General features: G+C 35.0%; 1 protein-coding gene across 2 annotated transcripts in view; it reads right to left on the bottom strand.

Annotated features, from left to right (window-relative positions):
* kiaa0586 (KIAA0586 ortholog) overlaps nucleotides 1-26,531 on the bottom strand; it is a 162,703-nt gene that overhangs the window by 35,559 nt on the left and 100,613 nt on the right. For both annotated transcript variants that reach the window (XM_058991661.1, XM_058991662.1), the window contains exons 17-20: nucleotides 24,362-24,565; nucleotides 11,281-11,468; nucleotides 10,897-10,977; nucleotides 1,761-1,844 (exon numbers count right to left, since the gene is read on the bottom strand). In XM_058991661.1, coding sequence (XP_058847644.1) covers nucleotides 1,761-1,844; nucleotides 10,897-10,977; nucleotides 11,281-11,468; nucleotides 24,362-24,565 — 557 coding nt within the window. The remainder of the gene's footprint in view (nucleotides 1-1,760; nucleotides 1,845-10,896; nucleotides 10,978-11,280; nucleotides 11,469-24,361; nucleotides 24,566-26,531) is intronic.

The following is a 26,531-nucleotide window of genomic DNA, read 5'->3' as shown; positions in this document are numbered from 1 at the left end:
GGGTTGAGTCTGAAAGAGCTACTGTATAATAGAGAATTTGAAACAAAACACAACAATGAGATCAGTCTGCTATTTTTAAGCATCAGCACAGAAGCATCAGACGCCTGAGATAACAGGCAGGAGAAACAGTAAAAAGCAGATAAACAGAAAGCCCCAGGTAGGCAGTGATGGACACAAAGCTTTATCAGCCGATGAGAATGCAGACCTCATTCCAACAATGACAGGCTTTGTAAATGCACCTCTGAAGGCTTGGCTTTTTTTCAGTTTTTATTTTTAACCCAATATTGTACTTTCTCTTCCTTTAAAAATCCTAGCCAACATCTACATACAAATATCCCAAGCAGTTTATATTTCAACTGACGGATTCAACTTGACAGGTACCCTTAATGAGTGACGCATGAAATAAGTCGATGTGAAAAAGCAGTAACGAACCGACAAGCTGTTGTTTCGCTAAACTTCACTTAGCTTTGTTTTTATCTGTTTATTATATTATGGAAAAGAATGGAACATGAAACCAGTGCAAATCCCCTCAAATGTACTTTTGTTGGGAAGCTAGTGGCATTTCAGTACATCTTTTTGAATTATTTGTTTCCCTGCAATTCAGTTCTACTCTATTCGCTGTTATTGTATGTCTCCATTTCCAACAATGTAATTGCTAAAAAGCAGCTGGGCCAAATAGATAATTGTGGCGACTAAGAATTAAATATATAAAAGAAGTCTTTAGGCCACTCAAAACCAACTTTGGTACTGTATTAGAATGTGTTTTAGAATGTATTTTGGTACTGTATTAGAATGTGTTTTAGAATGTATTTTGGTACTGTATTAGAATGTGTTTTAGAATGTATTTTGGTACTGTATTAGAATGTGTTTTAGAATGTACTTTGGTACTGTATTAGAATGTGTTTACCAAAATAGTTACATGATCTCTTTCTCAAAAGCACTGTTTTGTCAGTGTCTTCTCAGGGTTTTTTTTTTTTGTTTGCACTTTGTTACCAAAAGAGGGCAGTGTGTAACAATCTCTTTCCTTAGTCACTAGGTTGGAAAAGGAAAAAGAGTGAGCCTATTACATTAATAACGCATTTACATACTGCTAGTTACATTACTTGAATTGTGCTTACATAAAACAGTAATGATTACAGTAATATTTACATATTCTTTCATGGTGCACTTGCATGAAAATGTAATTAGCAAGAATATATTTTTTATCTGCAGCTAATACACAATTTGTGCAAGTGTGATGACATGGGAAGGTTCTGAAAGACATCATAAAGCACAAAAGTGAAACCTCAAGTGCTTATTTAAATATTATAGATTAGCAGAACAATTATAGTAGTACAGAACCATTTATATATTTGATTTTTCCTCCAGAATCTGGGTTTACAAACAAAAACAGTAACTGTAAACTTCTGTTCTGCAAACATAAGGTTAGGTAATTATTATTATCCTTACCACTATGAATATTATCATCATTCTGTATTTCAATAACATGTTACAGAAATGAATTATTCTACTTTCATTATTATTATTATTATTATTATTATTATTATTATTATTATGTTAAGGTATTCTCTACTATGGAAGGAAAGCCCTTTCTTTACTTTTAGCTCTTGCATCTGGGTAAGTTATATAGATTACAAATCTTTAGTTTTGTAAATAAGAAAACCCAAAAAGAGAAGTAACTCAGACAATTAGTTACACAATGTTTTCTAGCTCCTAGAGGAGCTTAATGTAAACAGGATGCATTACAAATGCCCAATTACCTGTGTTATGTCAGTGACTGCTATAAAATCTGTTCCAGGGAACCCAGCAATCTCTTCAACCTCAGTTTGGGCTTGTTCTGGAGTCTAAAAAAAAAGCATAAGAACTTGCATGCTTTAAATGTTAAAAGGCAGAGCACAGTTTTTCACAATCCACTATTTCTGAATCACCACTGTATTTCACAATGGTAGTTACCTGATAATATCCAGTGGTGTCTTACAAATATAATATACAGTTCACAAACTGTATTTAATTATACAAACCTGGCCTACATATGGATGCTATTATTGCTTCTGAAATGAATCTGGGTTACTATTGGTGGGGGTTTACAAAAAGAATTGAGTTTTGACAGCCAGGGTTCTACAGACACAGGTATTCCATTTTGTGTTTAATACAGTGAACAATGACACCACAATAAATCATTTTCAACAGTGTGTAGTAATTGTTCGATTATTTGATCCTTTCTACTTTTCAACCCTCTGAAAAAAAGAGGCTAATTTATATTAAAAAAAGGATAAAAGGAAAAAGGATAACAGCCAAGAGTAGCCAAACCCATCTCTGAAAGGTGAGGATTTAGGATAGGGCTCAAAAAAAAGGTTTGATCTTGCATTTTAACAGTGAAAGTAAAATGAATAATATTCACATTGGAATTCAAACTCCTAGTATATTACTAATGTAGTCATTGTCTTGCTAACAAATTACTCTTCATTTTAGTCACCTTCTACCTCTGAATATAATTAAATTCTGCATGAGTCAGTATGTTTCCATGGCAACACATCCTACTTCCTTGTTTGGGAGACCTCGTTGAAAAAAGGAGAATTTATTTTTTCTAAACTTGTATTTACAGTTCCAGGTCCTGGCCAGCATATGGACACATTAGAAACAGAATCTCACGAGTCAGCTCATAAGCAGCCCCTCACGCTACTTTGTTTCTAATTACCCAGACATTTTCCAGCAGAGGTGCATTGTCTGCTAACGATGCCTGCTTGGAGTAAAAGAAACCTGTCTGGAACTCTTCTCAGGGTTTTTATTTTCTACACACAAGACTAATGGGCTGCAGATGGGGAGACCACCATAGGGATATCTTGAGTTCAGCCAAAACAGAGGCAAACAATATTTTTACTCTGCATTAAAAGTCAATACAGGGAGTGAATGCTCTTACTGCAGTAAAAAAAAATGTCAAATCTCACCACTGTGGGTCTTATAACATCAGCTTCTAGTTGTGTTCTGCCTTTCATAACAGCTTAATTTTAAGTAGATGGACTTGATTATGTCTGCAAAGATTGCAGATCTATTAAGCAGTAAGACAACTCAGCATATGGAGCTGATCATTGATATGATGTGCTGATTGATGCTATTTGATGATGTCATTGCCACCTGAGCTAAAAGCAACTGACCTGCATTCATTTTCATCTCTAGTGCCAAAGGCACAATTCTGCTTACTTTAAGTTTTTAATCTTTACTTAATTTAAAACATTGTATTTTAATAATATGCAATACACCAAAATATGACATTAAAAACTGCATTAAATTAGAAAGCAATATACCGATTTTCATTAAGGAATGTATTTATTCTGGCCATACACTGATAACCTAGTTTAATCTTGCAGAAACATTTCTGGGGGTGGGAAAGGATTGATAAAATGTTAATTCTGAACAATTATTTCTGTTCTTTAGAAATGTAATTATCTACAGCTTCCAGCTATTTATTTTTCAACTTCATTCACCCTCACAGTAATCGGCTAAAGCCCCCTTGGGTACCAAGGCTCAAGAAAATAACCAATCTTCCAATATGAGCATGCAGCAGGGGGACTTTTCTCTGTGGCCTTGGTGACTATTATCAAGGCCTATTTGGAAACTGTTCTTTAGGTTTTACACAACATACAAAGCTGGGTCAACTGTCTAGTAAGCATAGCATATTCATTACAAATATTAAGTTACAGTAAATCTTTTGTTCAAGTTCACGTTAGCTTATAAAAACACATATCCGAAGAACCAGAAGGAAATGACCCAAAGTACATTGCAGTGAAATGTATTGGATGAAGTAATGCAAGAACTAGATTTAGAAATTCTAAAATAAACTATTCTTAGCTTTATATCAAGAACTGCATTCATAATATATGTTCATTTATTTAGGATATGTTTTGATAGGTATTAGATGTGATTAATATATCAGTATGTACTAGAGGTAGTTTTTCAGCTCTGATAGAGCCACGGAAACTTAAATCATATTATTCCTTACTGTATGTGTTATTTATTCTTTTGTATTGGTATTAATTCAGAATCCAGAAAGACTTTACAATCTGTGCTGTTTCACACAATACAAGAGGCACAACACCCCCTTCTCTTCCAAAAATACTTCTTGAAGAGATAATTACACTGGCACTAAAAGCCCATAACTACAGCAGTACTCTACAAAATGAAAAGCAATTCTCCCAAACACTAATTATCATTTCTATTATTTTGCCAAAGGTAACTATAAAGCCTTCTTTAAAGTACTGAAACTTTATAATAAATGTGCTCTACACAACATGACAATAAGCAGGCTCTTCTGGAGGGTATTGCTTGTGTTAGTCTAGTTTTGATCTTAAACATTCATTACTGGCTTGCACAACCATCCCTATGTGTGCCAAGCCTTGGAGAGGCTAAGGTGGGTGGGCACTAATTCCAGGCGCTCTGAAATCTCAAAGCCTTTGGATGCCTGAGTAGGCAAGGGTAAAATGAACCAGTGAAAAGCCTGCAGTAATGGACTTGAACTGCATTCAAATGGTCTACCCAAAAGAAAGGAAAGCCATAGAAAGAGTTGGAAGACTAAGATTAAGTATCTGTGTGCAAAAGTGGAAAAGGCACATCAAAAAACCCATTTCCATTACCTGCTACTTAAAAGAAACCGTAGAGTAGCTACTTGTAGCTTTTGCAATTGATGTGACAAAGTTAATTTCAAATATAGTTTAGAAGAATAAATTATATATATATATATATATATATATATATATATATATATATATATATATATATATATATATATATATATATATGCACGCAGGTATGCCTATATGGTAAAACACAGGAAAAAAAATTGGTGACTAGCGATTATTTTTTTTATATATAAAAAACACACTGATAGCATCAATACAAACAATGTTGTCAAAGCAACTACAGCAAAGAGATATGTGGATGTTAGCCTTTTGATTTGTTTCCTCATCGTTCCCACCCACCTGCACTGTTTCAAGGTGATAACTGCTGTGAGTCATCTTTTTACCTAGAATTCCCTGCGAGAAAAAAAACGAACCGAATTAAAAATAAAACAAAAAAAAAACACTCTCCACATTGAACATGGTGGGGAGCCGGAGAAAAATACCACTGTTAATGATACCACTTTTAAAGGTTTGCCATTCATTCAAGCTCCTGATTCTGGTGTATTCATATTTCACAAATTGAAGTATTATAGACAGGCTGAGGCTCATTTAACAGTGACACTGAAAACAAAATGCTACCAAGACACATTAGGTTGTCTGAGTTCAGCAGCACTTAAAAGAGAAAAAAGTCTCTCTTTTTCATGACACATGTTTTCAGATGACTCATTCTGGCAATAGATTCACTCAAAATCAATTCTCTTCTGCAGATGCATTATAACACTGTTTATAGAATGAAATATAGCTATATCTGGAAAGTTCTAAAAAAATATAATGCATGTCCATTTTTGGGAACTAGAATCATTTCTACAAACTATAAGGCTTTTGTTAACGCAATTACCATACATGTAACTGCAAAACCACTGCAAAACCATTTATAATTTTTTTTTTCTTTTTTTCTTTGAACTTAAAATAGGAATACTGTTTGAAATACATTTTATTTGCTTAAGGTGGTTCACGACATCACAAGTTATCAGGGGCTTTTAAAATGTTATGTTATTTAATTTTTCTTATATTCTGTTTGAACTGTGGGATTTGTATGTGTTTGTCTTGGAATGAAAATGAATATAATAATTTTGGAATTTACATTGTACCTTCTTTCTTTTTTTCTTTGTTGTCTTTAATGAGCATACTTTTACATTAATATATATATATATATATATATATATATATATATATATATATATATATATATATATATATATATATATATATATATATATATATATATATATATATATATATATATATATATATATAACTACCATCAACAAATAATTCTGAAAACCCTATTTTTCCATAAGCAGGTTAGAAATGTGAGTTTTTCTGAAGAAAAACAAAGCATTCCCAGTAGCACAATATAAGTTACAGATCATATCAGATTGAATGGTTTGCAAACATAAAGTAAAACGGTAATCCGAAAAAGCTTGTATTATTGATATACTGATATGGAGTTTAAAAAAAACAAGGTGGAACTGAAATGGTTAATGTTCATAGGACACCACCTGTATTGATTGCTATGGACAGTGAAAGCGTTATTTTTTCACAGGACAACACTAATAATTTAACTTAAGTAGGAAAATCAAATAATATAGCTGTGTACCAAACATTAAGACAATAATTCAATAAGTACTGTCTCTAGAAAATCAAAGAACACAGCTGTGTACCAAACATTAAGACAATAACTCTGTCTCTCCACTGCTGTAATTTCAAAAGTCACATGACTTCAATGTCAGCCATATTAGGTCACAGGTTAATTTCACAGTGAGTGTCACTTTCAGCATTAAGCATTTATAACGCCCTGCAGTATGAAGTCTTTGACACTGTGGTGAGGAAGATTTGCAAAAAAAAAAATATAATGTTTAATGATATGAAAGTTATCATGTGTACCCCATTTCCATTTTTTTCCCTATTGTATTGTCTATAACTTGTGGGATTTTAAAACATGTTACATTTTTCAAAATGTTTTCATTTTTTCATAGTGCTATTACAACTGCTACAAAACAGCAAGGCAGATTTATATGTAGGCTTTTTTTTTCACTGCCTGAAATTCATTCTGAGCACGTAGCCATTCAGGGACAAAAACACATCAGTGCATTAATACCCATGTTTGAAACCTGGTTAAAATGTGATTTTTCAAGGGGAAAAAAATATGCTTGCCTTAGCGTCTACAGAATTAATGTACAAATTTAGGCCAACGCTGTGCTGTCAGAATAATACATTCTACATCCAGAAGGGCTGACAGAGATCCAGTCTTTTGTTTTCTGCACAAAGTCAGCTGGTCTGGGAACAAAGCAAGAGAACCGAGGGACAAAAATGGAAGAAAAAAACAACAACATGTACCCATATGGTTTCTGTTAAAACTCATGTGTCCTTATAGAAAGAAAACAAAACATATACCACTGACAAGGCTTGTGGTTTAAAAGATCTATGCAAATTTCAAGTGCATGGTTAGAGATTCTTGAGGGCACATTCATTCGTGCATTCGTGTAATCATTCTCATGTGCATTGACAATGCACCCACTGCATTCTTTACTTTTACAGTACCATTTAATACTCCCTCATACTACTCTGCTGCATTCCACAGCCTTACCTTTGTCGAGATAACAAAAACACTGTCACTGGCTTTTAACACATTTTCGGTGCGTCTGCAGATTATGGGTTTTTTTTGTACAAATGTGAATATGGGGGACATCGGTGGGAGACAGATTGAATTTTTAAATGCTTTGTAAATCCATGGACAAAAGCCTATCAGTAATCAAAAGTAGGGAGATTATACTTATGAAGTGCAAATCTGCTACTGAGCTGTGCAATCATCAAGTTAATTCAAGGTAAAACCTTTACATAGTTCTGCTAGAAAACTAATTTTAAAACAACATACCATGCTTGAAACAGTAAGTACTATCTTGCTTGCTATTGGATATCACAGAATGAGATCATGCTTTTTTTGCTTGCATCTTCTATTACTATTATTTTACCATTTTCTTTTAATAACCTTGATACAAATGCATATCAGTGTTAATGTTGCAGGTGTGGCTCTTATTTACTGATGGTTCCAATTCAAGAACATGTCCCTATGATAAGTTATTTTCACCGGACATCGATGTGAGATGCAGTCTGGAGGTTCCAGTCCACATTTCAGTTGACAGGATTTGACATCTCAAAACTGCTATTACAATTGTACCCCTGGTGGGATCATTTGTCAGAAGTGTCACACAAACCAAAGACTAGATCAAATGAATGAGTTTGGAGACCAAGCTCTCATTCCTCTGCCACTCAGAAAAAAAAGAAAAGAAAACTGGGAGTTCATCTGAGTTTAAAAAAAAAAAAAAAAAAAGTATTCTCATTTAATAGCAAACAAACTTTACAAGTGCTTACTGTAGCGTGTTTGGATTTATCCTCACATCATTTCTACTCAACACAAAATAAGTGAAACAGAAAGGGCTCAAAAAGTACCTGGACAATAGCATGAGAAAGACCTATCCATACAATTGTGAGAATCCGTAAACAAAAACTGATCAAATGGAATATATAAAACGAAAAATAAAAAATAAGAATTGAGGGAAAGGGGAAGGGGAAGCGCAAAATCCACGAGAAATAATTCTACTAAATACTATCACACCCCTTAGAAGGAAACGTTGACCTTATTTAAAACAAACAAACAAAAAAAAAACTAGCATAGTACATGCAAGGTTTGCTGGGAAAAATACATTTATCAAATAAAGCCATCAGGTTTCTTTGCTGTTCTTTTTTTCCTTCTGTAGGTTTGCACATGAACAGCAAAGGTTATTACAGTTGTCAAATAGCAGAACGGTTACATACAGACACGGCGGCTCCCTGGAGCGGAATAAGAAAGTGATCAATATGTGCCTGTTTCATGCTGTTGCTCTTCTAAAGCCACCATATTGCCACCATACATTTAATCAGACACTTGCTTAAAAACAGATCTCATAGTGGCTGGGTATGTGACAATCACTATGCCCTAAGCAGATTTCTGTGATTCAAGGTCTCACATTAACAGTCTTGATCTCCAAATGAAAAACATTTTAAGACCACAAAATCAGTTAATGTCACTGAATGTTGCCAAGTGATGTGAACGGAGATTTACCACCACATTTTAAATGTAGATAAGTTTAGTGTTTAATGGACTTTAACATTGTAATACTGCTATCAATGTCATGCCCAGGAAAACAGGAGGAAAGTATGTCTGTGTATGCATGAACATCAGCTCCATCACAGCTAGCTCTCTGACGCCTGATTCAACCAGATCCATTTTCCATTCCTTTTTTTAAAACCATGAGCATTCAGCCAAGATTTCATAGACAAGCTATGAGTTGTATAACATATTAGCATATCCACAAAAGCTTTGACAGGAAGTACTGAAATAATGTGATTTAAATGCTGTGTTTGTAGTGGTTTGTACTGGAGGTTATTTAGCAACCAGCTATTCCACAGAAAGATTTACAAAACACCAAGTAGAAAAGAAAGTTTGGCAAAAAATTCAGACAGGGCTGATTACTCTCTGATTTTTTTTTTTTAAACATACAGTATACATTTTAAAATAATTTTCTTTCAGACAGAAAAACAGGGATCTCAGCATTAATATAAACTAAAATAAAAAGCCTGGCTTTTTAAAAATGCAATTAACAGCTTTTAGGAAATGCAGACAATATCACAAGCTGAAAGCGTATGCATGTTCAGCAGTTTGTAAGGATGAAATGATAGAACAACAAAAATCAATAGTCTCTTACAGAGCTTGGAGCAATTTTATTGCACATGCCGTTTCTTTAATTATAAAATGGGCCTAATGTTTTTTGCTAAAACCTAGATGCTATTGCCCATGACCATGGGGTGGTTGGCCATGAAAGGTACTTTATAAATGTAATTTTAGTTTTGTTATTGTTTTAAATCTTCCTTTGATCTCATGCATGTTAGATTACTAGGAAAATTCCCTAAGCAAAAAAGTAATATGGTTCTCTGACAAAATCATTTTATGATTCATTTCTTTCTCACCCTGCCAGTATGAAAGCTGCGATAATTTAGTCATCCATCAAAAAAGCTGACAGGTGAAATAAAAAACCAAACAATACATATTTGTAGCGCTTTTATTTGCTTCATAAACCGCTGTAGTTAAGTTTTAAAATAATATGCCAGCAATCAAATAATACACTATTTCTATAGAGGGATAACATATTTTTTAATTCAAGGTTTATTCTGTGTTATAAGAATACAAACATGAAGTAAATCAAGGTAGAGTAACACAATTTAGCATCAGACATCTGCTGAATCTTGGCCTCTGTCTGTTTAACTGGATCCAATTGAATCTGAACCTGTACTGCGATATTATCCTCCATCTTCAAAAGAACAGATCGGAGACAATTTCAACGAATTAGGACATTTCACGCTGGCTTTATCAGACTGGACTCCACATCAGACGTGACTAGGAATGTTAGTTGATCAATTTAATAGATAGACGAGAAGTGTCTCAACGCTTGTTATTATTTTCTCTGTTGCAGAACCATTCTATGTAAAACCTGGCTTTGAAAGTGTTAACACAGAAATTATGTCTAACCGTACTTCAGGTTGCTTAGCAACCAGTTGTGCCAGATAATACTTCAAAGGATCCGTGCTGAAACACTTCAGCCAAAGCAAAAAGGATTTTCTAGTGTACCGTAGTGACTGCCCATGATCGGATTACATTTTTTTTAAGATTCAGGTTTCGGAATTCAAAATGTGGACATTTCTACAGTATAAAGTGAACAATTTAATCATCTGTAATATTTTCAGAATATTTTCACCAGATACTTGGACATCACGGCACTGAATACCTTCAACTGGATTCATGATTAAGTAACCTGTCTCACTTTGGTCACCAATTTACTTTCAAACAACACATTCTGATGTGCACACCAGAGAACAAAACAATCACAATTCTTTAGCAGCAATTGAAAACTAGGTTGATCATGTCGTAAAAAAAAATATATATATATATATATATATATACACAGTATATATATCCCACAGTCCTTATTGTAGCTTCAATTCTAAGGTATTCATAAGATAGACTTTTTAAATTACAACCACAATGCGTGACAAACATATAAATGTTTATAAATAGTGAATAGGCTTGGTTTACCCGAGCATGACACTGAATCAGAGGGATAACATAAGCATCATAAAATAAAGATTTTATAGTGTTATTTATCTCATATGGTGCTTTTACCTGAATCTCTGTGCGGTCAGGAGGAGGTGATGGCGCTGGGCTCTCACTTGAGATGCTGTTGATATCTACATTTGGTAGCACCTAAAATAATAATAATAATAATAATAATAATAATAATAATAATAATAATAATAATAATAATAATAATAATAAATACATATAAAGATAAATTAGAACAACCTATAGTGTGTCTTTATCATACTTTGTAATGAACAACTGAAGAAGATGAGAAAATAATTCAACCAACATTTTTGCTGACCCATCAGTGCTCATTATGAGCGCTCTATACTGAGCTCCACTCATTTTACACTGCTTTAGGATGCATACATAGAAAGAGTTGCCATAAAGACTCATTAGCAAACCAGTGGTAGATGCATATTTTACCTGCACAGACAACTTGGGTGGGTCTTTTTTTTCTGACCTCATTTCTATCACAGCAACGGTGGGTTTCTTCACTTGTGTCTTCTGCTTGGAGGGAGATGGGGGGATTGAGGTAGTTACTGTGACAGGCTGCCGGGTGGTGATAATCACACCTGCAGGTTGTGGGGCCATCCCATCCATTCTTGGCTCACCTAATGGAAAAGAGAATGGAAAAAAGAGAATGGAAGTCTCTGTATGGGTAGATCGCAATAGATTAGGTACTTCCAAATCCTTTAAGGGACAGTTCCCAATCTAATTAACAGGGTGTTCTCATAACTGAGAATCTTCAGTTGATAAAGACTACTTTACACAGAGTAGAAAACAAGGCCCATTTTGAGGTGAAATATGAAGACCCTTTATCAAACCAAATTCTTTGACAGACATCATTGAGTGATTGATTTATGGAGAACAAAGATTAAACTATTCATCTTTGGTAATTATGAACTTGAGACTTTAAAAGGAAAATTTATCTGACAATGATTCATATTGTTTCAATTTGTAGCAACATTTAAGGTATGTGACTCTCTTTTATTCAATGGCCCCAAAATCTGCAGTACATTACTGCTTGTCACCTCCCCCACGTAACAAGCTTGTGGTTCCAGATGGATGATCCTGCCTTCTTCCAGGATTAGTGGACCTGGAAAGGATCCAAGGAGAGTTAGGTCGGCAAGGATTGAAAAGCACTACTGCCACGGCCTTTTGGGAATAAACAGCCCTCATCCTGCTCTGCTTTTCAAAGAAATGATGGAATTTGCTGAAAGGGTACAGGAGATTTCTCACCAACGGCACTAAACAACTGCAGCAAGTACAAGTAGTGGGGAATATCAGCATAACCCTGAAATGATGTATTATGTCATAAGCAGTTATTGTTAAAGTGACACAGAACTCTACATTCCATGGTGAAATTCACATAATGTTATACTACACTTACCATGGTGTTGATTTAGCTGACTGACATTTGTAAGAATGTTTTTTTCCCCCACTTTAAACAATACCGTCCCCCTGAAAATGTTGCTTCAGCTCACCAGTCAAATACTAATAGTGGATGTTTTGACAGCTTGTGAGGAACATTTTCTCCCCCATTCAATTATATACACAGTATTAAATCACTGTATCAATTTCCCTATAGTCACAACTGAACCGCTGGGGGTCCTTCCAGTAACTCTGCTCAGTCAAGATGCTACCTAACCTGGCGTTACACAGTATATTTGAGATAACTTGTGCCTGGCACACAGGATTAGGATGCTCTTATATTATAAGGACCTTTCTGCAGATAGGAAAACTTCATTCATGCTTGCTGGAGCAATGTTAGGAGAGCCAGTCCAGACATTACATTAGGAGCTCCTTAGGTTTTTGACATGATTTATCTGGCAAAGACACTCAAGTCTGTGTATCACTGATCAGGATGGTTGTCCACATTTTTTATATAATAATGCACAAAAAGTTACGTGTTGTTTCCATTCCAGTTTGTTCAGTGATTTCTTCCAGGATGTTTTGAGCTGGAAACCTTTTTCAACTGTGAGGATGGAAATTATATCACACTAATGATTCTCTTCTAATACTCTTACTCTCTGCAAGCGATTTAGCTCCTCTCCAAGTCATACTGCTCAAGGTTTGGCAGTGCTACTATACTGTAGCCATTCCCTGTTAGAGCATGAGAGATGTTAATCCTTTATAATTGTTGCTATTGAGAGGGTTCTGGCATTAGATGTTGTGTCTTTTTTCTTTTTTTCTTTTGTGTGCTCTCCAGTTGAATTTCAATTTGTGTTTTGGTCACATTCTAGCAAATTGATTTTATAATGCAGTTTTCCATGACTGCTCCTTCCCCCAGTTCTGGCCTCAATTCTGAGGTATCTAGGTCTGATTCGCATTACTGCTGGGAGTAGACCATTCATCTTTTTTTTTTTTCTTTTAAATTAACTTTTCTTACAGGTTTGTCATGATGGTTAGGTGTATCTCTTTCCACATGACTTTGTAACAAAGGGTTATAGTTTGAGAACAAAACTAAAAGGAGCTGATGAAAGTCAGTTTTAAAGAAATATCCTGCTCCCGAACATTGCAAAGCCAAAAATATCCATATACCATCAAATTAGACAATACAAATGATATAATTAAGAGGTTATTCCTAATATATTTTAATTATAAAGAAGAGGGACACATCCTGGACATAAAATCAACTGTGAACAAAAAATATCTCCGCTAAAAAAGAAAAGAAAATAAACCAAGAGTGAAAACCAGATGCCAACGTTCACTGTTTATAGAAATATACATTTAAAAAAAAACAAAAAAAACATCATCATCTTTATTTTGGAACTATACTTAATCATAATCAATTCTGGTTCTTGGATATTATTGTAAGACTAGCTCGAAAGTTATTTAGTAAGATGTACGGTATGGGTAAGTATAAAGGAAGCAGCTCTGTTTTCTTTTGGATATTGTTATGGATGTAATTCTCACTTCAGCCATCAGATACAGCAGACATTTACTGGCCCTGGTTCCTAAGTTGTGTTTTTTTTTTTTTTTTTTTTACAATTGATAAGATTGGTCACATTAGATTCTTGTAATATAAAAATATATGGTACAGTTAAAATCCATTTGCAGTGACAGCTGAGTATTAAGCACCTTTCCTGCACCTGAAAGCAACCCTAGTAACATTCAAAATCAAAGTTTTAAACAGAGGCTATGTTGTTATTTCAGTTTTACATCTCCAACCCGGTTATAATCATCTTTCATCACCCAAGTGAAAAGACCTTTGAAAACAGGGGTTGCTGGAGATAGCGTCTCTATTTAAACCCAGTGTTTGTGCTGGAACCCCAAATAAATCATGACATTGTTCTTTACCTTTTGGTGATGTCGGCTGATGTATAAGGTTGCTTAGCAACCAGTGGTGCCACAGAAAACGTTTCAGAAACACAGCTTGAAAAAAAGGAGTTCAGCCAAAGTTTAGGAGGATTCTCTCTGCCAGTCATTGCAGGGACTTGTTCTTTGCTGATTCTGTATTTATTTCTATGAAAGTATTCCTATAAGAGCAGGGTACTTTATTTAACAATGTTAAGGATTTAATAAAGCCGGCTACACATGTACTGTATAGAGCTGTTAAGAATGCACACTGGTGCTAATTCTAGCATTCACTCAGGTTTTCCCATTTAGGTTATTCAACCAGGAAAACATAAATTAAAGGCTTCTTGTTTAAACCAGGGTCCTGGGAGACATCAAAAAATGTTGTTAGCAACGGGGATCAAGACCCGTTGTATGAAATATTTAAAAACAGCATCAAGGTGAGTTAAAAATGCATAAAACTTGTGGAAGACCTCTTTGAAACTGCAATGGAGTAATTGGGCCATATAGAAAAGAACATTATAGCAACCCATACAGGGAGGCTGGTGTAGCTGTTGACTTTTCTGCCTTCAGACATTACAAATGCATGTTGCTTACTTGCAGCCGTGAGCATGGTTTGTATGTAGTTTGTATTTTAATTAGGATGTTCTTACCGTAGAATGCAAACTCTACCCTAATCATCTGCTGAGTTGAATAAGCCATCATTATGAGTAAAGTAAAAACTATATACACCATGGTTTGTTTTTTTGTGTCTAAAATGGTTAAAAGCAGTTGTCAAATACATTTCATGGTGGCCCTTTCTTTCCATTAAATAACGGAACCCTAAAACTTTCAAGAGAAGTATTCGAGAACATATGACAGATCTGTACACGAAACAACAAAAGCTCAATTTTGTATAATTCACATTAGCATTAAAATACAATTTTGAACTGCTACTAGGAGGGTCAGCAGGGAGTAGCAGCACACAACATAAAAAGAAACACATTAGACATTAGATAAGGACTGGAAAATCACAGTACGCGTATTTGGCCTTTCTCCACAACCAGTGAAAACAGATCGAAATGTAAAATTGAATTCATAATTTCTGGAGACAGGAAAGGCTCTATCTGACTAGTAAGTATAGCTCTTATTATTACTTATGCCGGTTGCCATAAATCAGCTTTTGCGCAAGAGGTGTGATAATCTAGATTTGTAAATAATACCATGAGCCTGTGGGGCCTGTCTGTCAGGCATAACATGAAAATGCAATTCTTTCTACAGCCAGGAGACTCCAAGTATGATTAACAAAGAATATGTTTATAAATAGTGACCCTATCAGTCTTTGTAAATGGTTAATAGTAAAAAAAAAAAAACACATTCCAGTCCGTTCTCATAAAATTGTGCCTCATGCCAAACTATTTTAAAACGCTATACTTCACATAACTTCTTACACAACCCATTCACAAACACAAATGTCTGCACAACACATGTAAAGTATTAGTCACGGATAAGACAGTTAAAACCGGATTGTCACCAAATTGGGAAGCAGCATATTGAATGATGACAGGTCATTCAACAAAGCATGTAACAACCCAGGCAATCACCATCATCTGACCTCCCCCACCTCACATCTAAAATTGTGATTCAGTAATGTGGCCCCTTTTTAATCTTGTCTTCCTCTAAACTGCCTATGATTACGTGGGGTGTCCTTGATTTCACATCTAAGGCCCATCTGTTTCCACTCAACAGACATTTCTTAAACTGGCTTGAGGTCTTGCTAGAGATACACTGAAAGCAGATCATTTATGGCATACCACCTCATTAGTGGAACGAGCTACATCCTGACATGAAAACCAGATTTCTTTGGTAAAAACTCACTTGTTTGACATTTTACATTGCTATGTGTGGTACCATAACTGGGCAACACATTATTATTATTTTTTAATCTAAAGAATCATGAGCATCGGGGTCCTTGAGTAACTGGAAGAACAGTTACTTGAAAATACAAACATGAATTAATTGTACTTGCAGTAAATGTTTTTTGAAAAGAACCATAAAAACTACTGTTATTGCTACTCCCCCTCCACTGAACCAGAATTTAACAGCACAGGCTGAATCTTGTGCTTTAGTGATAGTTTAGTACTCTACAAGAAATTGCTTTTCTTTCAAGCAATTTGCTATCAAAGCTCTATCGGTTGCTGTAATGACTTTGTGTTGATGTTGTACTGATTACAGTCCATTTTCCTTTTTTTTTTTTCAAGTGTTGCCATTCATTTGTCTGTCAGACAATTCATATGCATGGCTTGTGTTAAATTTACAGCAGCATCCCTCTGTTCCATTATGAGGAAGGGAATGTGTAAGTCTTGGAACAAAACAAAATGGTTTATCAACATTGATGACGGCTTTTTTTTTTTTTTTTTTTAACAAAATAGTCCCCTTCCCCCATCTTCTAAAATATAAAACAATATAAATCCATAAACAGAAGTGATGCCCTTTCCCTTCAGAAAATGGACTCTTAGACTTTTTTTTTCTTTCAGGAGTTTCTGTAGTATGGGATAGGAATAGTTGCCTAACCTGGTACTGTAGTAGTATTTTTTTCTTTTCTGTATAATCTCAACATATCCCAAAATAGGTGTTATGCTTCCTCAGTCATACTCAATCCAGCTTGTGTAACAGCAGCATTATAACACTGGAGACATGCTCTTGAAGAACAAGCCTCTCTTTAGTTGAATAAAACACTGGAGTAGAAATAAATTATGGTGTAAATCCCCAAAAGAAACTCACTGCAATTGTAAAACCGTAAAAGACCTTTACAAGCAGCTGAATGATATTTTACATTTCACCTTTAAATGTCTTTTACTGGGCATCAATCCATTGTGCAATCATTTATAGCACAAATGGTCTAATTAAATATTTGTCCTTTTTACACAGAACAGCAAGTTCATCCAAACAGTACTATGACCAAGCATTTGATGTACAGTATTATCTTATAATCTTCGCTGCACAGCAATCACCCTGGAAGGCACTTTGTGGCTGACAGATGTCATTATGATCAATTTCAAAAATTAAACCATCTAATATTTGTATTCAAACCACATCAATTTCATTGAGACAGGCGGCCTCAAGAACACATTAGATGAACAGATCCTACTCTGAATCTTTGTTGGCAGTCTCTCAGATCAACTAACAATCTATGAAGGTAGCAATATTCTCTGAGGCAACCCAGGCTTGACATACTGAGTCCATTGACAGCACAGCCTAGTTAATGACCATTCCAGATCAGTGGCTAAATGTGTAGCTGATCACCCACTCGAGAAGCAACACATATTATTAAATGAAAATAAACTTGCCTAGTCCCTCATCATTTTTTTAAGGGGTTAACATTCTCTATGACACAAAGTAAATCTGCTGAAACAGTAACTGACTGACAGTATCTTTAGCTCCATGAGGTAAGCTGTCAAAACAGGTTCCATATGCATGATTAAACCAGGCCATCAGTGGCTCAACTTAGCTGAGGCTGCAACACCTTTTTGTTACTCCTGACAACCGAAGTCAGTGAACACATTTATATTCCTCATCTTTGTTTAACAAACGATCAAGTGATACACTACAGCCAGTATACACGAAGGCAAAAATCAAAGGTATTGCAATCATTCCTTAAAATATTGACATACGTATTAGCAACATGATATTGGCTTGTGAGAAAATGCTTCAATTTTGCTCGAGCAGATTTTGACAAAATAAAAGACTTAATACCTAATAGATGAGCTCTCTGCTGTACCTAAAGCAGTTTATATGTTCATTCACAAGCTCCAAACCATCTGAAGTATTCTGCAAACTATATAAAATAAAGTGTTTGAAGTTGCAGCTATGAATTTTCAGCATCTCATTTCTTTTAGAAAATAACTGAAATTTACAGAAGTGAAATTCTCTGTGGAGCAAAAAAAAAAAAAAAAGGGAAGGGAAGGATAAACCGCTATATTTATCTGCTGTTTTTTCTCCAACAAAAATCTGAAAGTAGAGAAAGGATTCTCTTATTATTATTATTATTTATTTATTTCAGAGTAATAATGATTTAAATCAGTTTTTTTCAGTGTTTTGTTTTATTTCACTAAAGAACACGAACAGCAGCCCTAGGAATCTAAATAAAATGTAAACTTTTTATTAAATCTCAGTTCTTATTGTCGACAGTAACCAGCAATAATGCTGTCAACATTACATAAGGAAACTACGGTATGTAATATTTTTGAAATCTAATGATTCAGAATCTCAGATAAAACTGGCATTTTTACTTAAGACTTTTGATTTTGTTGGGTGGATGAAAAAACAATTATCTAACAGAAATGCTAAAGCCTAGCAACAGATAATAATAAACAATGAAATAATTACTGGTATGTGTCCCCAGGTGGACCAGACAATATTTTTATGGGTGAAGTATGTGACGAGTAATTAAAATGTAGGTAAGGGACAAGTGTGTTGACAGTCTTCTGTGCTGTGGGTTTGAACAAATTACTCCCAGTTGGTTGGGTTGTCTTCTTCCTATAGCACACACCAACCAACAAAGAGTGCTCCTGTGTGTTCTTTATTCACTTGCTACTCTGAAAAGTATTTTTTGAGAGACCCTTTAGAAAACTTGTTTTTTTCACATTAAAAAGAGAAGTCTCAGTGTTGAAAAGAGACCTCCAGATCTATAGTCTGCCATGCTTCGGAAGATACAAAGGTCTAGTTTTGCTAGGATTAGCTACCCTTCTTTAGTTACACATTTCAAATTCACATCAGCAGTAGATGAAAGAGATTTAAAAAAATTCTTGGGGTCTATTCCATATCTAAAGCAGACCCAGGGGAGCCCTGAGTAACAAAGATTAGGGTGCCTTTAATCTATATAGTTCCAATTAAATATATTACAATGGTTTACTCAAAAGACCTCCCAAACTAGGTTTGATCTATTAATGAGTCTATAAAACTTTCATCTTTGGTTTGAAAAAATTGTAACAAATATTACAAGGAAGCTGATGGTACCTGCTCTTACTAGTTAAAATGTGTATTAACATTCACATTATATGCAGAATTCGGAAAATTATTTTTTTGTTTCCAGCTTTCAATATAATTTTGTATGACATTGATTCTAGGTCAAATCTTCTGATATTAAAAAGCTACTAACATCTATTTTAGTTTTTTAAACTTTGATATGAAATGTAACTAGAAAACCTCAGCATGTAGGATGTTTTTGGCTCTTCACTTCTCTACCCTAAAATCCTTATGCCATAACACAATTTAGGATTTTACTTCTACCCTTATAAAATATTATTAGAGTAAAATTGTACACTCAGTTTGCAGTTTTCTCCATGCGTTCCCCTCAGTTTTAACATGCATTTGCCATATTTTACCATGATTTTATTTTCTAATATACTTGAACATTCCTGCAGAGGCTTTACAATGCTTGCTTACCATGTTTTTTTCACTACGCTTTATTACACTTTTTCATAATTTTACCATGGGAAACTTATAACATGAGGACATGGCCCCAATGATAAATCATGTCAAATGGATTAGTCAATTACCTTTGATAGAAATCAGCATTTCCAAAAGTCAAATCTTTCTACTCTACCATCGCTCTTTTGGGTTTTATGCTTAGAAATGATGTTTTCCTTGCTATGCCTAAATGAAAAGGATACAATTTGATGCGATTATATATCTTAAACATGTAGTGAGGAGGATTGGTATGCACATTAAATCTCAAAGACGACTGAGAAATGTTCACTACTGCCATTAGTTGACCCCAATTAGAAACGACCCAAACTACCCCAGGTATCAGAGTGCTGTGGGGGCTAGACATACTATTAGAGTGATGAACAGCCAGCTCAGATCTCATCAGAATACCCTGACTCATGCAGACATACATGGATAATACTGTGGTTCCTAGATAATGACTGATTGCATTGCCTGGTGCTTGTTACCCACACCAGAACAGAATGTAACTGTTTAATACTTTGTGTCAAATCAATAAATGCAGGTCAGGAGAGTGGGTGACGCAGAAACCATGTTTACAAAACATTCCAGAAAATCAGGGTGTCCTTAGTTTACTATTTTATGTCAGTTAGATGCTGTATACATAGAGATATATTAAAAACACAGTATTGAAATGGCAGACACTAAGGCACAAACAACTGAGCTGACTTGTATTAGAATCTAATTGTTAAACATCAATCCAACCACGTTTTTATTCCCATTTTTCTGCTGTAATCACACAGCTACACTTCCTCCTTTAGCAGCTGTGTTTATAGACATCACTGGTGCATTGCTTTGCAGTCTGAATGACAGCTAACAGACATGATTTTGACAGCAATCGCTTTCCAATGTCCAGATTGTGTCCTATTTAGTTACTACATACAGTAAGACGAGCTTCTGGTACATAAACAATATAGTGTTAGAAGTTGGAACAGAAAGATAATGAGGAGGCATGGGTAGAATCGGGTTTCATATTAATATCTTAATTAATAATAATAATTAAAAGAAAACTTAATGTCTAGAATAGTTCAAGTGCAGTAAGCAGGAGACCGTACATGGAGTGTTTCATTATGCCAGGAGATGCCTGCCTGAAGCCATCAAATGCTATTAACCACACAACTATCAACAGTGACACTGTGGCAACTGCAGACTAATGATACGCCGACTGCATTGCAGATATAATTATAGACTGGCTGCAGAATCCCTGCGCAGAATTGGAAATGGTTAGAGCTCCTCTCTTTTGTTGGTCAGAACCATTCTGCAGTCATTCAATCTCATCCTTAAATGCCCCTAAGGCTTGCATAGCTTTTTTTTTCCTGTGTTAAAGCTAGAAGTAAAAAGTGATATTTAATATAAGTAATAATTTACATGGGCAGTTGATTTTTAACCTGATAAATCAATATATTTAGGTATTTTTATTGCTTTCAAGATTCATGAAATGGGACAAATGGAACACAAAATTGTTTTAACAAACCAATACTACTTGATAACAGTTTGTTGCATTTCGTCCATCGATAATCAATTAAGTTGTCCAGACTGTATTTTTTGTATTTCAATTTTTAAAGGGTTGATGGCAAGGTGTGCCTGAATACTTTTCATGTCAATATCTTATTGTATCTTTCTCCTTTTTAAAACATTATTTATTCATTTTTTGACCAATAAATTACCTGGATAGGATTTTTTGGGGGTTTGACCAGGTTTGCTATTTTATTGAAGAATGCAACATAAGGTACATTTCATTGCAGTTGATTGAACAATTCCCTATTGTTTTTTTTATTTAAATAATTCTTTGCCATGCTTACTAACTTTTCAAGCCTCTGAAAAGACTCCTCAAGGGAGATGGGGTAGCGTATTACAGGTGAGTGTGCTCTGAAGCCTAAATATGTAGCATATATATTTATATCATTTATATCATTTCCCTTGTCTATTAAGCTTCAATCCTTATATAGGGCGTATAGGCTATGTCTGTATCGGTGTTTATCAAATCTAAGGGCTGCAAAATTATTATTTAGCTGAGATTGCTAATTAATCAGGCTGAATAACTGTAATGTCACATAATTGTGATCCGATCTGCCCCGAGAACCATATTAATTAAGAGACGTTGTGTCAGCTTTTAAAGATTGTTGACCTTCCAGGAGCTGCTGTTTCCCATGCAGAGGTTCTGTAAACAGTTGCTGTTGGAGGCAAACTTTGCTCCTAAAAACAGCTGCAACCCCCCTCCCACCCCCGCACCAGCTCAAAGTCTATTGGTTCTCCTGTAATGGACTAGAATTCCAAGAACTATGTATATGTTATTAGCATCTGTTTTCGCAGCTACAGAACGTGTTGTACTGCATTGAATACAGCGCCAGGTTTGGGGTCTGAGAGTAACTTCCTCTAATTTTAACACTGAGAGAGTAAAATGTATTTTCAGGGGGTAAAATGCAACGTTACCTTGGAGTAATTTCGATAAATACTGTACAGTCTTTAATGGTAATGGAGTAGGCATTAAAAAAGAGCCTTGCATTTTAACTGCAATGTTACTTTGAACTGCTGTACAACCATGCGTGTGTTCTACAAGGTTCTTTATCAGCACATTTTTTTCAAGGTACCACACTGACAGTAAATTAATTACGTTACTTATATTTTAACATTAAACTCAGTGAACATGTTAAAACTTCAATATCAAGCCATACAGATTAATATTATAGGCACCTTTTTATAGCGGTTGCCTCAGACGATGGTTCCAGTTGGACTGGGGTGTTTACACTTTAACCTGTGTAGCTTTGAACTTTTCTTATTATTACTGTGATTGGCTCCAACAACAACAGGACTAGCCAGAGATTGGATAATGTTTTTTTTTTTTTTTTGTGTACATTGCATTCTGGGAGATGTAGTTGTTAGTGGAAGTTTTAGGGGAGGCGGGATCGGAGTCAGGACAGCTGTGCAGCAAAATTGCCATGCATATTTTTACACATTACATTGAATTTAGTGTGTATTTCAGATTTTGTAATGCATAAAAACGGCAGGTATGCAGCTTATCTGGACCGCTGAATGAATAAACTTTAGCAGAAGTTCTGCGCTCCTGTCATTAAGATGGTACCAATAAAGTAGCTGTTTTCTTTTGTTAATATGAGGAAACATAACTGTCTGAGCAATCAAATATGGTGCAAACAACAAGTTACCAACTACTTCAGTGCTTTAAAAATAGAAATTAAAAAAAAAACTCAAATGCTCTTTCAAAAAACGTTTTTGTCCTTACCCTTGGGGCCTTTTCACGTATGGTTAATCTTTTGGACAGTGACACAGTGGTTTGTTGACATGTATTTCCTTTTTCGGTATAAATTAGAAAAGGGAGTATTTGTGAACAAAAACTAAATATCCCAGATAGCATAATCGAATGCTTAAGTCATATGAGATTGAATGGTTTATGACCATTTCTATTTTACTTCTATGTTTACAAACCATTTGATCAATATCAATATATAATTTTCTTGTTGAAAAAAAGGAAGGTACTTTTTTCTAAATTGTATAATAGCAGCCTACTATTTTCAAAGGACAGCTTGCATTTGCTTGGTGGATACATAATTAATCAATTTCACTTAACACTCTTTCTAAACCTCACTACTGTCAATAGTTAGACACCAATAGTGTGCCATTTGAGTTCTGTCATACTGAATAGAGTATGAGGACCATTCTTATAGCCATTTGAGTTCTGTCATACTGAATAGAGTACGAGGACCATTCTTACAGCCATTTGAGTTCTGTCATACTGAATGGAGTATGAGGACCATTCTTATAGCCATTTGCCACCGATGTAGAACATCCAGAGTTGTCAATAACTAATTAAATGATACAAGAGCATTTTTTTAAAAAAATATGAAATGCCATTACCTGGATATGGAGAAGAATGCAGTTACTGCAGAGCACTGAAGACATTTTAATAATGTGATTAAAATAGAAGCAACACTTACTGATTTATAAATTAGAAGACTAACATGATTACAATTACAGTTCAACTGTTACATCTAAAAAAAAATGTTCTTAAAGTCTTTTATAAACCTGTGTGCACTTTCAATGTCATTTCCAGGAATTCTGGCTGCTTAAGGTGGGAACTGAGTTCAATACCCCTTCAATCAGGCACAGCAGCAGGGTAGCTGAATGACCTTCAATAGCACAACATTAGCCGGAACCAGGAGTATTTTAAAAGCACATTTAATGAGGCCAGTGCCCCAACAGGGCACCCTTTACATATACGACACACAGTAGTTCCACACTGTTACTGGGTTGTAACCTGCCATATCTATTCATTGTACATTTGTACATTATCCGTGATACTCATTTGATCAGTTTTTAGAGCTTGTAGTGCAGTTAAGATGTGTAGCATAAGTTGTATTAATGAACACTATTGTAATCAAGGCCATATCTAGTACTATATTTTGAGTTTTACAGCAAAGCAGGCATATTTGTTCTATCAAAACTTATTGCTTATTTTGGGGTAGGTCCAAGTTCGTGGTAGTTGCCCATTGTCTGGAACTGACAGTCAACAGTTTTTTTGTTGCAACTGCAGAGTGTACCTGTCAAGTGACTTCACAGTCACCCTGCAGGTCAATGAAATATCAGAAACAGTTCTGACTGCATGAAAGTGTGATATGACTTCATGTGGAAAAACTCAAAACTTAGGAAAACAAAATAATGAACGTCACTCTTAACTCAACACACATTAAAATACAACACTTACCCAATGGAATGGCCATAGGGATCAGATGCCCTTCAACTAGACCGTCAATCATAGCAGATAAAGGCTCTTTTCCAGATGGACTGAACATGTACTGGTTCTCTGGAAGCAGTGGTATAGAAATTGGTCTCTGCTTTATTGGTCTGGTCACTGCCAATTTAAGTGGGAATGGGCTTGTTTGAGTTCGGGCAGACTTCATCTTGATTCCTAAAAAAAAAACACATGTGCAATACTTTTATATGTGCCCCTGTCCCAGCGACCCTGCCCACTCCTTACCCTGACACAACTCAGAACTGCCACTATGCTTTATATTGCTAATGCAGTGGTATTCATGGCTCATTCCATTTTCTAATCCCCATTAATTTTTGTATTCAAACTAGCGACACCAAAGACACAAAAACAAAACAAACAAACAAAAAAAAAACTATGCAGCCTTCATTGATTAACTTATACAATTAACTGGTGGCCTGTTACTGATGATAAAATATATATATATATTTTTTATAAACATAAGAGAAAACCCACAGAGATTATGCCGCATTGCTGGATGACATTAACTTACAAACATTTAAAAAATTGTTATTGGTTTCAATGGCATACAGAATTAGTATTGCATACAGTGGACCACTGAAACAGTGATGTATTAAAAATAAATTAATCATCTACCAGCATGCAGTCAGTAGAAATAATTTTCTTTTCATGGTTTTGCAGTTTCATACAAATGACTATGCAGGTCAATAAAATGGTCATTAATTAGTTATGGTATGACAAGATTTGTATTTATTTATTTTAATATTAACAAATGGTAGTGTTTGTAGCAATGCAGCAAAGCCCACATGTTTATAGCAGCACAATGTTTTTTTTTTTTTTTTACATATTCATTAAATGTTAGACAGCTTGTTTTAATCATCATTACTATAGTACGTGCATTTGAAGATATTGACATGCAGAGTAACACTTTTTAGTTCATGTCTGAGTGTGGGTTGGGTTTGGCCAAGTATCAGGTGCTGTTGGAGCTCTACCACTCTAGAGATTTTTGAACAGCACCTGGCTTATTGTGTGTTAAGTTACCGAGTCAAATACATTAAATCTTTCTTTCCATTGGTGCTTGGTGGTGATTTGGATCAAAGTATTTCTTAAGCATGGAAACAAAATCTGCTTGCTACCATGTCTGGGAGAAGATTAAATCAGATTCCGTGATACTCAAAATTACCATAAGGGACAGAACATGAGCCATAAGCTAGGGAAAACCCCCCCCCCCAAAAAAACAGGTGTCTTGCAACTTTTCCATATGGAAAGAGATCTGTTTCTGTTGCACCCCACCTGCAAAATAAATCATCTATCACTTCCTGGTGCAGCCAACATTCATGGGTATCTAAAGCCATGGACATCTGCCACAGTGTTCTCTACCCTGCCGGAAATGATATACTGCTACTAGCTAAAGGGGTATCAAATCACTGTTCTGCGTTTACCTTAGATAATGAGACATTTTCAATAACACAACATAAACATGGCTATGGGTTCAGCAACTTCATTATCCTATCAAAATATTCACACACACACACACACACACACATATATATACATGTTACACATATCTTGTTGAAGAACTATACTGAACATGTACTGTACAGTATAGCAGCTGATACAGGTCAACAACTGTTTTGTTTTAATTGCACACTTGAACCCAAGAGAATCAATAAGGTGACAACTCTATGGAAGGAAAAAAAATAAGGTGAGTCAGCAAGTCCTAAGAGGCTCTCTTTGTGAAGCGTGGTGTGCTATAATAAACAAAATCAGACTAAGACAAGATCACCGGGTTCCCAGAAGGGCTCTTAGAGAAAGAATATTAATTCAAATTATGTTTTTATCAAGAGCATAGAGCATCATAAAAATAGGCAAATGCTTTGTACTTTAATGCATGCAAAACAAAACTTCAGCTTATGATTAAGTGTTAGCTCTTTTGATCAGAGGATACACCCACACAAAATAAATAAATAAATTAAGGCCAAGCAATTCATGCATCACCAAAAAGCATTAGAGAGGCAGCAAATTAAAATATCTGTTTATGTTGGCTGTTGCTTTAATTACTTCTTCGTGCTTAAGAGGTTATTATTATTCCCATCGACTGAAACTGAAACTTGACCTTTTCAGGTTGAGTTTTTTTTAATTA

This window comes from Acipenser ruthenus, chromosome 18 (genome assembly GCF_902713425.1).
Source record: "Acipenser ruthenus chromosome 18, fAciRut3.2 maternal haplotype, whole genome shotgun sequence".
In the NCBI taxonomy this organism is placed as follows: Eukaryota; Metazoa; Chordata; class Actinopteri; order Acipenseriformes; family Acipenseridae; genus Acipenser; species Acipenser ruthenus.
Note: the sequence above shows the minus strand (reverse complement) of the source record. Positions and strands in the feature narration are given on the sequence as shown.